Source organism: Pleurodeles waltl, chromosome 1_1 (assembly GCF_031143425.1).
Source record: "Pleurodeles waltl isolate 20211129_DDA chromosome 1_1, aPleWal1.hap1.20221129, whole genome shotgun sequence".
NCBI lineage: Eukaryota > Metazoa > Chordata > Amphibia > Caudata > Salamandridae > Pleurodeles > Pleurodeles waltl.
The window spans coordinates 830,884,451-830,900,678 of record NC_090436.1 but is presented as its reverse complement, the minus strand read 5'-3'; the positions used below and the strand labels follow the sequence as shown (position 1 = coordinate 830,900,678).

The following is a 16,228-nucleotide window of genomic DNA, read 5'->3' as shown; positions in this document are numbered from 1 at the left end:
ATAGGAGTCTTTTGAATGATGCTAAAGACTTATAAGCTTAGCACACACAAGATAACGCTCTAAAAGTGAATGCCCAAATGGAATGTTGGAGTTAAAAACCATGAGCCTTATCTAAAGTTTGGTGGACATGTTACTCCATCACTAACTTGATGGATATTCCGTCAACCTTATAACAAGTGCATTATATTCTGTGGCACTTTCAACAAGATGGGTGTGATAAAATGTTTGTGATGGAGTAAACCGTCTGCCAAACTCTAAATCAGGCCCTATGTCCTTTGGTTCCACAGTTTCCAAGTACTCCACAATATCACTAGTGGTTTGGCAGTGATTCTGATGTCGAGGCCAAGAGACTTCCCTTCAATGGGAAATATTGCTGTGTTGAGTGACTTGACTTTACTTATAAAGAATGTTTATTTACAGCATGTTTAGGTAAAATGGTAACGTGTCAAGTCTCCTGGTACCATGGCCAAAACATACCCCCGGACCACATCAAGTGTTGGTCTCTGCCCTCCCCATATGAATTGTCCACCTTGTTAGTGGTCCTGCCTGGGTGTTACAGGAAGCCTACTTCTAAGCTCCCCCAATATTGTGATATTATGGGAAAAATGCAGACGTCGACTCATAGTCACCCTCACTCCCCAACAGTCTTTAGGTGCAGAGCACACTTAAAACGCCCCCTAACAAAGTGTCATGTGAATTGATAATGGAAAGTTGGCGACCCTAATGTGCAGATGAATACTGATGGCCAGCCGCCAATAATAGGGTCTGTTTTCACTGACTGCTGTCCTTGCCGTCCCACAACAAAAGAGAGGTTCAGATATGATGTTGCTAGAAACCTAAGCAGAAACTAGAAACATACTTGTTTCTTTACTGACGTCACTGTAACGTTAGAAAAAAGCGCTGGACCATGCCCTCACCCCCTCTATACTTGCCTGGCCTTCTGTGCTTTTTATTCAGCGGGACTCCATCAAACACATGGGTTAAATTGCATTGTCATAGGAACATTGCCACAGTAATGGAATCCCACTGCTGAGCGCCCCCATCACTTCTGCTTTACAGCTGTGACTCAGGATAGCAAACAGAGACTGATTCCCCGACAGGTCCCCTTCACTGCTGACGTGCGACATCGTCTGATCAGATATTCTGTAATCCTGACTGATGGCGCAGGGTTATCTCCCGCGTCCGGGGACCCTAGGGAAAAATATCACTGTCTACATCTGCCCTGGTAATGGGGGCCTTCCAGCCGCATTTACTTTATTGTACCGAGAAGACTGCCCTCCTGGGCCTGCCTCTTTTTTTGTACACGGCCGAACATATTCGATTTCCCAATTGGGGAATTTATAAAGGGAGATGTCCAACTCAGCTGCAGTTCTGGAATGCCATCAAAAGATTTAATTTTTTCCCTTATGGGGATTCGTGCTGATTTTCCGAAATGGTGGCTGGTTTTTTGTACTTGGCAGAAGCCAGAGATTTAAAACATTGCTGAGAAAAGGCAGTGATGTGCAAAGGAACCGAAAGCAGCCCCGGAAAAAAATGCTCAAACCAGCCCAACTCCCTTCTTCTCCTCACACACTCTCTCTTTCCATCCATCCATTCTGTCTCTCTCTGTCTCTCCTCTCAGTCTTCTACCTCTCTGATCGCTTTCTCTCTATCTTGGAGTGACCCTGTGCCTATGCGGTTAACCTAGGGAAGCTGGTGAAAGTGACAAAGGCATCAGGAGCGGGCCTAGGCTTTCAGTACCACCTCCAAGGGCTCCAGCCCTTCGAGGACATGCCCTATGGAATAAAAGGCCTGTCAACCTTTAAAAATAACACAATAATAAACAATGTTTAGTATCATTTTATTTTAAAGGGGGTGGGGCCTTGGGAGATGACATGGACGGAGGGGGAATGCCTTGCCCTCCCCTCAGTGCGCATGTGTGTTTTGCTGGTCGTCTCAGGCTGGCCAAACACACATGCGCACTGAGCTCTCTCAGGCCGGGTTGGAGACAGCAGGCCTAGGCTACCAGTCTACCTGGGAACGCCAAGTCAGGGCACGCCGGCGAATCCTAATGCTGCTCTCACATGAAAGCAGCGTTAGGATTGGCCGCAGGGCAGGCTGGGTACCCGTGCCTGCAGTTTAGCCTGAAGAACGGCGTTGCAGCGGGGTATGTAATTTTTATTTTTGTTAATGTTTATTTTAACGTTTTAAATGTTTAATGGTTATTTTCTTGTTCCTCCCCCTCTGCGCGCCGCCCCACCCCTTCACCGCGCAACGATTTGCGACTGCTGACAGGCACTGTGCTCCCATTTACTAAATATGGGCGGTAGTGTAAACAGCATCTGTAGTCACTATGTCAATATACGCATACAAGGCATTGAAATGTGCATACCAAAAAGTTGCTAGAACAAGAGTTGCAAAACTAATTCTATAATTGTTGCCCATAGGGGTGTGTGGCTAAGGGCGAGAAATGTCATCAGTTTTCTTTCAGAGTGTTTTTTATTGGTACTAGTTATACTAGGATTTTTGGGTCCCCAGGTGAGACATATTTTCGAGGCCGTTTTGAACGAGCAAGAATTTATTTACATTTTTTGTTAACTCACATGCTGTTTAACAATATTTAAATATAGATTTAACTTTCAGAAGTCTGGCCACACTAAACCAGCTGCAGCTCCTGCTGCCTTTCCTTTGCCAGACAAGTAGTGATAAAGCAAAACTCGCATGAACATTGATGAAGCCACGTCTTTCTGCGCTTGTGAATATTTTTCTTGCAAAATTATTTATTTGGACTTAAATGTCTAGCCAGTGTATTCCTCCCAGTGTAGGAAAGGCGCGGTCATGGTTACTTGGTGGACTTTTAAAGAGCTAGCACGCACATCGCACTTGAAATTCTAGCTTTCTTAGAGAAATATTCACTCACACAGATAATCCCACTTCACCAGTGGCTCTTGCTGTAGCACCCAAAGTGAAAGCACTGCTCTGATGATTTTCATAATTCTTTAGGGGACATCTGATCATTTTCTCCTCGATCTGTTCCTCTGTCTTGTTCTGTCTCTATTCTGTGTGTACACGTCTGTGCCCAAACAGTGAACTGCAGCACTTCTGAGCAAGAGAGACAGGATGGGACATGGGACAGGAGAAGGAGAGAGAAGTAATGAGTGGCATAGCAAGAAAGGTGAAGAAGAGGGAGATATAAATTAAATAAATAGAGGGGTAGTTAGAGTAGAGTTATCAGGTAAAGAGAGAATGGTGAAGTGGCCAGAATGAAGATGTAGAGCGATAGAGATAGGACTAGATAGGTAGAGAAGGAGAGAGATAGTTACGATAGCAGAGTAAAGAGGGGCGATAGTGGGAGCTAGAGATAACAAGAAGGCAATGTCGACGGAAGAGAGAGTCGGGATATATAGAGAGTTGAATTAGAGAGAAGATAGAAGATGTTTGTTAGAAATAGCTAGAAAAGGAGAGCAGTAAGAGGACTGATAGAAATGAGACAGTGAAAGAAGTGTAGCGTACTGCAAGTCAGAGAACGAGTGATGAGTTAGAGTGAGGTGAGATATAGAGAGATGATAAAACGGATGAGGCATGAGTAAAACAGGGTGAGGGGGAGAAGGGTAGAAAGAAATGAGTTGTAGAAAGAGAAAAGTGGTGAAATAGAGAGACAGGTGGGGCGGAGGGGGAAGGAGTAGAGCAAGAGAGGTTGAGAGACGAGGTAGTGAATACATCTTGAGGTGAAGTGAGAGATTAAGTAGGGAGTGGTAGTGAGAGAGAGAGAATGGTGGAGTAGAAAGAGATGATAGAGTGGGTGAGGTGTGACCTACAGATTAGAAGAGGCAGTGATGAAGAGTGGTGAGGTAGCAAGAGGAGTGAGAGAAAAGTAGGGAGGGGTGAGGTATAGAGCAAGAGAGAAATGTAGAGACAGGTGAGGTATGGAGTGATAAAGATGAGGTGAAGGGAGAAGAGACTGAGAGGCGTTCGAAGATGAATGACAAGAAATACAGTGAGGCAAGATCGAAACACACAGGTGGGGTGTAGAGAGAAGAATGAGGTAGAGAAAAAAGCCAGGAAATAAGAGGGTTTAGGGAGGTGAGGTGAAGGAGGTAGGCAGAGAAGTAGACACATTGTAAGGAGAGAGTTTAGATAGGGGAGAGAGAGATGATATAGCAAGCGCTAGCTGATATGAGGAAGAGAGGTACATAGAAAAGGAGCAAGTGCTGAGATAGGGATAGGTGGAGACAGATATAGTCAGAGGTTGAGGTAGACTGAGAAAGTGAAGGAGACTTAGAGAAAGACGAATTGAGATAGAGAGAGAAAGATCAATTTAAGAGGAAGGTGGGATGCTGACCAAGTGCCTACTTTGCCCAAGCCTTAAAATGTATTTCAATTACACTGCCTTTTTTCCAGGACATGTAATGTTCAAGTGGAGGGTGTTTTTGAAAAATGTGGATGGTTCTTAGATAAACCTGCTAATGTGGTAATGGTATCGGTATTTGTGGTAGAAACTTTGCTGAATGTAGAAAGGGCCCTGACAAGTATGCTCAGGAGACCATACCAAGTGACTCAAAAATATTCTGTTTGGAAAATGGCAGTGGGTATAATGATTTCAGGTTGGAGAAGAAGAACGAGGGAAGGATTAATGCTATTATGCTAGGTAGGCTGTCACATTTTCAGTGCACCACAGCTGTGTAAAAACTGTGTGAGCCCAGGAGCAGAGAGTTACAATAATCAAGATGGCTTAAAATGAGTACTTGAACCACTAGCCGATGGGACTGGGAATGAAGATATGGGAGAATTTTGCGCAACAGCTTCAAAAATAGAAAGAAAGTGTTTTCACATGTGTGGATAATGACATCCCTGGATCAAACTAAAACCTGACTTCTGTACATGAGGTTCAGGAACGGGAGTGCCAAGGATTATCAGGAGGGACTTGCTGAGCTTTACAGTCAAAGACAATTAAAATCTCATTTTTGTCTGTGCTAAGTTTGATAGAGTAGCAAAACAACTATTCAACCTTACAGAGTGAGCATTTGGAAAATTGAAGTAAACATCTCTAGGGTTGTCATCCACTGATATAAGGGTCTACAGGTTTTGGCGCATTCTCAGATTTACCATTAGTGGTAGACCTGGGAATGCTTCAAAATGCTACGCCTCCCCGGGGGAAGGTGTAACAAGGAGAAAAATGTTTATTTCTCATTGTTTTATCTCTTTCTACCTGTGCTGCCTTCTGCAGCACACATAGGAAGAGGAAAATGACACTGAGGATTGTTTTTGTGCAGCAAGGTATCCCTTCCTACACAAAAACAATCCTGTCTACAACGCAGACACCCTTGCACCATGATGCAAGGGTGCCTACATTGGCGATAGGCAGCACATTGCGTACCAGCGCAGGCAGAGAACAGGAATGTGCCATGTAATGTTAAAAATTGTGCATTTCTGCACTTTCACACAGCACAGTAAAGTGGCTTGCTGCGGTGTGTTGCGTGGAAATTTCATGAAAATGCCCCGTAGCTCATAGAGACAAGCTGCATATGCACTGGGGGTGCTAGCTTAAAGCATGGTCTACTCTCTACCACCGTTTTGAGTTGACTGGTTTAACTGGCAAATGGTTGTTTGTTACTGGCACTACAAAAATATATCAGGACAAAACATAACAGAACAGTCAATACAGGTTATAATGCAACAACCGCAAAGTAACAATTAAACGCAAGAATCTGCTGTACAAAACAAACCAATCACTACCGCAACGAAATGTAACACCAAATATGCACAAATATTCTTGGCACACATTATAACCTCCACAAATCTGCCTTCGTAAAAAGTGTTTACACCAAGCAATACCATATTTGCCACCAATGGCATGTAACAGAGCCTGTAATAATGTTTTACGATTCGGCCCAAAAGCATGTTGCCAGTGAACGTTTTCACTTAGCTATAAATTATAAATGCGCACTAGTGTGGTTGGCTTTCAATCTGTTTTCTCATCTGTTCTAATCTCTTCTATGTTTGTCTTTCTCTTTCAGGCTCAGAAATCATGGATCGAAAGAGCTTTTTCGAAGAGAGAATGTGTGCACATTATACCAAGCACCAAAGACCCCCATAGGTATTTTCTATTTAAATAATAGTTTAATTAAATTACATTATTAATGTATTAAATTCTTATTTTTAGACATGTAAGACTGTTCCCAATACAGTAACATGTGGCTTTTATTTACAATTCATGAACGTATTTTGAGGCCAAGGTATGTGCAGTGTCAAACATGATTTTCAACACCTTTTAATTATTTTCCCGGATTCTCTATTTATAATTAGGAAGTAGTTTCTACAGAAAACTATTTTGTTTACTTGCCTATATCTTTGTCGCTGGTTGATGAATCTTCACATAAGCGACTGTCTGGAAAGTTTTGAGGTGATCGGCCAAGCAGGGGCTGAGAAAAAGGGGGTGTCCTAAAACATTTTTTCCCCAGGTTAATTCCCATAGGGTTTTTGAACAGGTCTACAGCCGGAACCACTGGACGGAATTATACCTAATTTGGCAGAAAGGTAGCTCTTGGTCCAGAAAGCACCCTTTTTGTTATTTGGTGTAAATCCATTCAGTAGTTTTTGAGATATTACCAAGAATTCAAATTTGTATATATAGGGACGCGAAGGCTCTGCAAACTCTCCTGATCTTGTGCTGAGGTCTGAGTGGCTGCAACACTTCAACTAGGAGGTGTTGGCAGCTATCTTGGGACTCGGCTTCAGCCGAGGTCTAGAAAAAAATATTAAAAATAAGAAAAGGGGCTAGGGTAGGAACACCTTGGCCCCTTAGGTCTGGTGCCCTCCCCCCCGGCAAAAAAGTACCTTTTTTACAAAAATGTTGCAGCAAATTTGCGACAGGGTCGGGAATCCACTGCAGGAATAAAAAGAAAACAAGCATGGTCTCCCACGCTTGTTTTAAGAAAGCCCACAGGTGGGCTAGGTTCCAGTGGCATATTAAAAATGAAGAAGGGGGCACACGGGGGCTCCCTCTGGGCTTGTTTATGACTTGGGTACTGCCACCTTCCCAGAGCTTAATTCAATAGTATGTCGGGGGCTGCAGGCCCACCCTGTGCCCACGGTACCACCTCCTCTCTGGTGCAAAATTAGAAAAATAAGTAGGGGAGGTCCTGTGGACCCCCCAAAGCCCTAGGTACTACCACCTCCCCAGGTCTAAAATAAAGGAATGAAGCAGCCCTTGTAAACAAAGCTACCCAGCATTCCTACTAAAATCCCAAAGAGCCCCCTTTAAATAAGTAAATAAGAAGAGAGCTGATATCCTCTTGTGGTAAATTGATTGAACGTGGTGGGGGTATCCTTAATTACCTAGGATGCCACAAAATCTGTCCGGTGTCAGGCACCAGATCCATCTGACCCATCTAATGATTGTCCTTTGTCTCTGAAGTTACTCCTTACATTTTGTCCTCCTGGGAATGCCTTCAGCCTGACAGCAGCTACTAATACTGGCCAACATAGGCACCATACCAGAATCTCTCTGAGTTTTTTCATCTTCATGAAAAACGTGTTTCACTTTTAAAGTAATTCAGTTAATGAGCTATCGGATGGAGATGCCCGATGGTATCAGGATAATTGTATATCTTCAATAAGCACACTCCCCTCTTTTTAATGAAAGGTTTAAAGTGTTATACTACATGGAAAGATCATTCTGGTCATTCCTCAGAGGATTGTGAGTGTCAGACATAACAAAGTAAAAGGCACACCATTTGTATTTTAAGGAAGGAATGGAGAGATTAGATAAATATGCCTCTAGGAATGTATAATTTTTAGTATCCTAAACTTTCAAAAGCCATTCTTGCCATTCTTGCAAACCGATATCAATTTACCCTGCAAGTAGCTCCTTAAAGTGATGAAATATATAGCATGGCAATCCCAGACAATGGTTCAATTAATGAGGAGACTAACTGAGAAAAGCAAACCCTTTGTGGTTGAATAAGCTATTGTTCACGTGCCCAGTTATTTTAGGCACTAGCGGCCTCATGTAGAGGAGAGAACTAATGTAACATCAATGAAAAATGATTGGATGTACTGTACACCACTTACACCCCCCTACACCTACTTTATTTCAGGAATTTGATGATCCTATTGTTAATACTTGTGCCCGCTCTGTTTTCAGCAATTCTCATGAAAGTCATGATACCAAGAGAAATGTCAAAATGTGCCACCAAATTTATAGTGGACCACTTGATACTAATTTCATCAGCGTCACCTATAGGTCATGGTAGTCTCATATTGAAAACTGTGACATACTCAGAGAAAGCTCCTAGTGTAAGAGGTACATTTTAAAATAACACATGGAAATGAACTCCTCTTTTAGGGTGCATTTCTAGGATACACATGGTGGTGGTGACCTCAGAAACAGAGTTTGTCATGGAGTGCTGTTGAGGAGGGACAATGGAGAAAGTTTCAGAGGGACAGTCGAGTCAAAGGTTAAAAAACTGGGGCAAGGGCAATGTCCTAAAGATAAGAGATACTCTGTCATAGAAATTTTACACCAAGAGCAGTTACCACATGGAAGCAGAAGCTCCTGCAGGTGAATCATACCCACCAATACAGACCTAAGCTTCTGCTTACCTCTGCCAGTGTTTTGGCGGTAATGTTTGTGCTACAGCATCAGTGTGGCAGGTGGCCTGCCAAATGCTAAACCATGCTCTAAAAATCTGACTTTGGACAAAGGTAGCTTTTTATGACACACATAAGTCAAAGACTGTTATGGCATTTATGTAAAGGTTGTTGTAAGACAACCTGGAAGGCAGAGAGGTAGTAAAAATTAAAGGGGTTATTAAACCTGGTAACATATGAGAAATGCCTGTGCTATACACATGGCGGCAAACTCTTTACTGAACACTTCAACTATGCATGCAAGAAAATACTTCATCAGATTTAGTGAAACAATCACTGTTATAGTCAAGACTTAGGGGCTCATTTAGACTACAGAGTGTGGACCGCCATCTAATGGTGTCCACTTCATCATTGTCTTTTATTTCCAGAAAGAACCCCTCAAAGAGGATGGTCCTTTGAGGCAAAAATGGACCTTAATTTTTCAGAGTTTTCTCCCTACATTTGAGGGCCATTTCTGTTTTTTTTTTAATGTCCAGGTCTATCAAATGTAGGCAGGATAAAAGAATGTCAGGAAGTCCCTAATGGTTTTCAATGTACATTTAGCAGCAATCCTGTTGCAGATGAGATGCAAGGTAATGGTTGTCAATGGTAGAGCTAGCTGAGGCTCTACCATCTGAAGCATGGCAGTTCTCCCACCTCAAAATGAAAAGCCAGAACCAGTGGTCTGGCCTGGCAAGTGATCTGCCAATTGGTGGAGATTCTCCCACTATGACAAACCTTCAATAATACCACCAGCACTTTTGAGATATTTGTAATCTTTCTAGTTTGGCTAGATAAAAATAAAATAAAACATTAGTTGCATTCAGAGACTTTAAAAATAATCTTAAATTCTAGAGAATTATTTGAAGATCAGCGTAAAAATATTTTTTACTGTCTCATGTATGCATAACTGGGAGGCTTCTCTGAGCAATGATTGCTAACCTACATGTCCACTGGCATAGTGACATTGTATTCTTTAAACACTTAGGCGGTCATTACAACCCTGGCGGTCGGTGTTAAAGCGGCGGTAAGACCGCCAACAGGCCGGCGGAAAAAAATGGAATCACGACCGTGGCGGAAACCGCCAACATAGACAGCCACTTTAACACTCCGACCGCCACAGCAGTACAAACAAACAGCATTTCGGTCACCGCCAACAGACAGGCGGAGGACAATGTACCGCCCACAGTATCACAACCTACCAATCCGCCACCTTTTCTGGGGTGGATTCACCACAAACAAAAACACGGTGGAAACAGGACTTTGTAGGGAAAACGCTCACCTCTACACACCCCACGAGGAATCCGGACGCATGGAACCCAAGCTACAGATCCTGCCAGCCCTTATCTTCTTGCTCCTCTACCAGGAGCACGAACTCCGGTGGCGAAGACCACGGTGAGTACTTCACCTACGACACAGGGGAGGGTGGAGGAAAAAACAGGGACACACACATGCAACACCCCCACCCCCACCCTCACCCACTACAACACACACACTAATACAGCATGATACATTACAGTTACACCCCGCAAACCCCCCCGGAAGAATGCAAAGACAAAAGGAAATGAGTGTAACCATTGTAATATATTAAAATCCAGTACGCTAAACTATATATACACTATAAACAAATATATACACCAAGAATAGTAGTCCAGGTAGTGTTCCATTGAAGCCCTTGGAACACTGGGCCCACACTCAATCCCCAAACATGACGGAGAGAATACTGCAGGGGCATCAGATAGCAATAAAACAGGCACCTTAGGGGGGATGGAAAGGGGGGGCACCTCAGCCGGTTGAGTGCACGATGCCAAATCCACGAGGGGGCCACATGCCCACTGTTCAATCCTTGGGAGTGCAAAGCCACAGTCTCTCAATTTTCTACAGTGGGTGGGTTGCCCACTGTTCCATCCTGGGGAGTGCAAAGCCACAGTCTCTCAAGTCTCTACAGTGGGTGGGTTGCCCACTGCTCCATCCTGGGGAGTGCAAAGCCACAGTCTCTCAAGTCTCTACAGTGGGTGGGTTGCCCACTGTTCCATCCTGGGGAGTGCAAAGCCCCAGTCTTTCAAGCCTCTACAGTGGGTGGGTTGCCCACTGTTCAATCTCGGGGGGGGGGTGCAAAGCCACAGTTTCACAAGTGGATAACTGTCTCCACTGGTTCTGGAGGGGGCTTTGTGCCCAGAGTGCTTCATCCTGCCAAGGACTGAGGTAGTGGATGTGAATCTCCACTGGTTCTGGTGGGGCCTTGTGCCCAGAGTGCTTCATCCTGCCAAGGACTAAGGTAGTGGATGCCTTGCTCCACTGGTTCTGGAGGGGGCCTTGTGCCCAGAGTGCTTCATCCTGCCAAGGACTGAGGTAGTGGATGTGAATCTCCACTGGTTCTGGAGGGGGCATTTTGCCCAGAGTGCTTCATCCTGCTCGTGACGGACTCAGTAGCGTCAGTACCCTTGGCGCTCATGGGCCAGCGGTGCTTGTTGCAGCGGTGTCCTTGGCAGCGGTGCTTGTGGTGGCAGTGTCCTGTTCAGCGGTGCTTGTGGCGGCGGGGTCCTTGGTAGCGGTGCTTGTGGCGGCAGAGTCCTGTTCAGCGGTGCTTGTGGCTGCGGTGTCCTGTTCAGCGGTGCTTGTGGCAGCAGTGTCCTGTTCAGCGGTCCTTGTGGCAGCAGTGTCCTGTTCAGCGGTCCTTGTGGCGGCAGTGTCCTGTTCAGCAGTGCTTGTGGCGGCGGGGTCCTTGGCAGTGACTCAGCTGCTGGCGGTCCTCTCTGGCCCAGCGGGGCTGGTGCTGGCGGTCCCTTATGGTCCTGCCGGGCTGGTGCTGGCGGTCCTTTATGGCCCAGAGGGGCTGGTGCTGGCGGTCCTGTCCTGGGCAGCTGGGCTGGTGCTGGTGGTCCTGTCCTGGGCAGCTGGGCTGGTGCTGGCGGTGACCCCCTGGGCAGCTGGGCTGGTGCTGGCGGTGGCCTCCTGGGCAGCGGGGATGATGGCGGTGGCCTCCTGGGCAGCAGGGTTGGTGCTGGCGGTGGCCTCCTGGGCAGCGGGGATGATGGCGGTGGCCTCCTGGGCAGTGGGGATGATGGTGGTGGCCTCCTGGGCAGCAGAGCTGGTGCTGGCGGTGGCCTCCTGGGCAGCGGGGATGATGGCGGTGGCCTCCTGGGCAGCGGGGATGATGGCGGTTTTCTCCGCTGTGCTGCTCTTCCCAGACTTGCTGAGTTTCTTGTGCTCCTTCCCCACCTTGGAAGGTGTTGCAGCTGACTCCACACTCCCACCTGTACCCCTGGGAGCGGCTTTGGTGGCTGGAGTCTTCCCCCTCTCCCGCCGGGCACTGGCCAACTTTTGATGCTTGACAGGTGGTGGACTGTCAGTGCTGTGGCTCCGTGCCTTACTGGCTGCCCTGCTGCCCGGTGCACTCCAGATTCAGCCAAGGACTGAGGTAGTGGATGCCTTACTCCACTGGTTCTGGAGGGGGCCTTGTGCCCAGAGTGCTTCATCCTGCCAAGGACTGAGGTAGTGGATGTGAATCTACACTGGTTCTGGAGGGGCCTTTTGCCCAGAGTGCTTCATCCTGCTTGTGACAGACTCAGTAGCGTCAGTGCCCTTGGCGCTCATGGGCCAGCGGTGCTTGTTGCGGCGGTGTCCTTGGCAGTGGTGCTTGTGGCGGCAGAGTCCTGTTCAGCGGTGCTTGTGGCTGCGCTGTCCTGTTCAGCGGTGCTTGTGGCAGCAGTGTCCTGTTCAGCGGTCCTTGTGGCGGCAGTGTCCTGTTCAGCGGTGCTTGTGGCGGCGGGGTCCTTGGCAGTGACTCAGCTGCTGGCGCTCCTGTCTGGCCCAGCGGGGCTGGTGCTGGCCGTCCTTTATGGCCCAGCGGGGCTGGTGCTGGCGGTCCCTTATGGCCCAGCATTGCTGGTGCTGGCGGTCCCTTATGGCCCAGCGGGGCTGGCGGTCCTTTATGGTCCAGTGGGGCTGGTGCTGGAGGTCCTGTCCTGGGCAGCTGGGCTGGTGCTGGCGGTCCTGTCCTGGGCAGCTGGGCTGGTGCTGGTGGTGGCCCCCTGGGCAGCTGGGATGGTGCTGGCGGTGGCCTCCTGGGCAGCGGGGATGATGGCTGTGGCCTCCTGGGCAGCAGGGCTGATGCTGGCGGTGGCCTCCTGGGCAGCGGGGATGATGGTGGTGGCCTCCTGGGCAGCAGGGCTGGTGCTGGCGGTGGCCTCCTGGACAGCGGGGATGATGGCCTCCTGGGCAGCGGGGATGATGGCGGTGGCCTCCTGGGCAGTGGGGATGATGGCGGTCTTCTCCGCTGTGCTGCTCTTCCTAGACTTGCTGAGTTTCTTGTGCCCCTTCCCCACCTTGGAAGGTGTTGCAGCTGACTCCACACTCCCACCTGTACCCCTGGGAGCGGCTTTGGTGGCTGGAGTCTTCCCCCTCTCCCGCCGGGCACTGGCCAACTGTTGATGCTTGACAGGTGGTGGACTGTCAGTGCTGTGGCTCCGTGCCTTACTGGCTGCCCTGCTGCCGGTGCACTCCAGATTCCGGTGACTACAGGCACAACTGGTCCCGGAGATGTTGTGGCTGAGGTGCTAGGTTGGGACCTGGAGAGTTGGGCCCTAGAAGACTGACGGGGTGGGGGAGGTGAGGGAAAGAGGTCAAGGGTGGACAGGAAAAGTTTCTTGGGAACACTGGGACGGGTAGCTGGAGGGGGTTTTGGAGTGGAGGAAGAGGTTGTGGTTGTAGGAGGTGTTCGTCTGGTGACTTTGGGTGAAGGTGCATGGGCTGGAGGCTGTCGTGAGGTGGATAGCTGTTGGGTGGGCGTGTGGCTGCATTTGTGTATCTTGGGAGGTGGCGTCACAGACACACTGGGAGAGTACACAGGGGATGTGTGAATGGTAGTGGGGGTGGTGACTGCACGTGAGCGGGGTGTGGTGGTGTGTGTGCTGGTGATGGAAGTAGTGGCTGTAGATGTAGTGCATGCAGGTGTGAGTGTAGACAAGACTGGGAGGGAGGAGGGAGACGAGGAGGAGGGGGACACAGTGGAGGCAGTGGATGTTGGTGTGTCTGCATGTGTGTGATGCTTGCGTGAGTGCCTGTGGGATGTGTGGTGCTTATGTTTGCCTGAGCTTCCCTTGTGTGTTGACGTGTGTGCATGCTGGTCTGAAGGTGTGCTTGGGTTAGGCTGAGGTAGAGGGGATTGGGTCTGGGTGGAGGAAGTTGGAGGGGGGAGGCTAGAGACAGGGACAATAGCTTCCATCAGTGCTGAGGCCAGAGTCTGAAAAGTTCGCTGAAGGGCCGCCTGACCAGAATGAATGCCTTCCAGGAATGCATTTGTTTGTTGCAACTGCCTTTTTACACCCTGGATGGCATTCAAAATGGTAGAATGCCCAACAGTGAGGGACCTGAGGAGGTCAATGGCCTCCTCACTGAGGGCAGCAGGGGTGACTGGGGCAGGGCCTGAGGTGCCTGGGGCGAAGGTGATGCCCACCCTCCTGGGTGAGCGGGCACGGGGCAAAGGCTGAGGGGCTACTGGGAGGGCGGTGCTGGTAGGGGGGGGTGGCAGCTGTACCTGTAGATGTGGGGGGCACAGATGTGGCCACCACCACAAGGGAGCTCCCATTAGAGGACGAGTCCGTATCACTGGTGTCAGCTCCTGTCCCCTCCGTGGAGCTCCCCTCGCCCTCCGTCCCACTGGTGAATTTCGAGTCCATAGTCTCGCCCTCCAAGGCCATGTGGGATGCAGCTCCCTCCTGCTCCGGTGCCACTGCTCCTCCCCCTGATGATGATAATTCACACAAGAACAGGGAGACCACAAAAAGGGGGGGAACGACAGAAGAAAGACATGTTGAGTGCATGTATTACCGCTACAGTTGGCGGACACGACAGACACAGAAGCCCCCTGCACTACGCCGTGCACGTGGGGTCCACTGTTCAATCCCTGGGACATGGCCTACAAGGCTATGGCCGACATCTGCACACATGGATGTCACAGGAGCCTGACTAGGTGTGCTTGGCACTGTACACAGGTGGGGTGGGGTGCCACAGGGTCTGCCAGAACATGGGAACCTAACTAGCACACTCGCCCGGGCCTAGGGAAACCCACAGCCCACCTCCCCTACCCAGACACCTCCACTGCAGGCAAAATCAGCAGAATGAGAGTGTACTCACCCCCTTGTGGCTGCTGTGATGCCCTCAAGCGCCCATCCAACTCCGGGTACGCCACCGCCAGGATACTGAACATCAGGGGGGTCATGGTGCGATGGGCACCCCTCCAACGTTGGGAGGCCATCCCCAGCTGGGCCTCCACCGTCTTCTTGCTCCAGCGGCGACTGTCCTCCCATCTCTTACGGCAGTGGGTGCTCCGTCTGTGGTAGACCCCCAGGGTGCAGACGTCCTTGGCGATGGCACGCCAAATATCCTTCTTCTGGTGGGCGCTGACCTACATGAATTGTACAGGAGAAAAAGGAAAGTTATTTCCAACTGCACCGTCACAGTCATTGCCCCCCATCCCTACCCTTGCCATGTGGCACATGCACTCACCGTCGTTTCATGCACGCCTCAATCTCCCCCCCCCCATCTTTCATCCACCCCACCCCACACAGGCATAGCCCATACAGCATGCTCACAGTGTACTTACCTGTTTGTCTGGAGGACCATAGAGTAGCGTGTACTGGGGGAGGACCCATCCATGAGTTTCTCCAACTCCTCCGATGTGAAGGCAGGGGCCCTTTCCCCAGACGCACGAGCCATTGTCTCTTCCAGACCGAGGTCACAGCAGCACTTGCAGTGTAGGTCCTCTCCTGCCGAAGATCAGGTATCGAGTGATTGAACAGATAGAAAATGGCAGTCACGTCCACCGCCAGCGTAGATCGTCATTTGCTCCTGTGACCCATAGTGTCCAATGTTAACCAATGCAGAATTGTGCTGCGGTCTTCGACCACCTACCGCAACGGTGTACAACGCCAGCGTAGTTACCTCACATCCCATTGTCCCACTTTACAGGTCAGGCAGCCGCCATTTCAGGGGCCCACATGGCTTAATTTTTAACTGCGTCACACATACGTAGGCCTTGCCTCAACACTCATACAGGCCAAATTTCGGATTATGATTCGTGTTCTGTGTAAGCTGTGGGTACGTACCTCTGAGTTGGTTGACTCTGTGCTCGCTGTTGTCCTTCATAGGCACCGTCTGCTGGGACATGTGAGGAGATGGCGGCATCCTCCGGTGTACAGACCGCTGGTGGACCTGTCGACAATGGAGGAAAGACATGTGATCATCACCTACAGGCTTGATCGTGCACAATCCTGGAAACTGTGTGCCCAGCTGGAGCCAGACCTGATGTCAGCTATCCGCCATCCCACAGGAATCCCCCCTCTAGTGCAGGTGCTGTCAGTACTCCATTTCCTTGCAAGTGGGTCATTTCAAACAACAGTGGCCATAGCATCAGGGATGTCCCAGCTATGTTTTCCAACGTGTTGTCCAGAGTGTTGTCTGCCCTGCTGAAACACATGCGCAGCTACATCGTTTTCCCTCAGGTGGAGGATTTGCCTACAGTGAAAGGTGACTTCTATGCCCTGGGACATATCCCCAACATCCTAGGTGCCATTGATGGGACACATGTGGCTTTGGTACCCCCCCACAGGAGTGA

At 49.1% G+C, this 16,228-nt stretch overlaps 1 protein-coding gene across 2 annotated transcripts in view; it reads left to right on the top strand.

Annotated features, from left to right (window-relative positions):
• Window positions 1-16,228, top strand: part of TRPM3 (transient receptor potential cation channel subfamily M member 3) — a 1,350,903-nt gene that overhangs the window by 450,110 nt on the left and 884,565 nt on the right. For both annotated transcript variants that reach the window (XM_069228883.1, XM_069228872.1), the window contains exon 2: window positions 5,997-6,076. In XM_069228883.1, coding sequence (XP_069084984.1) covers window positions 5,997-6,076 — 80 coding nt within the window. The remainder of the gene's footprint in view (window positions 1-5,996; window positions 6,077-16,228) is intronic.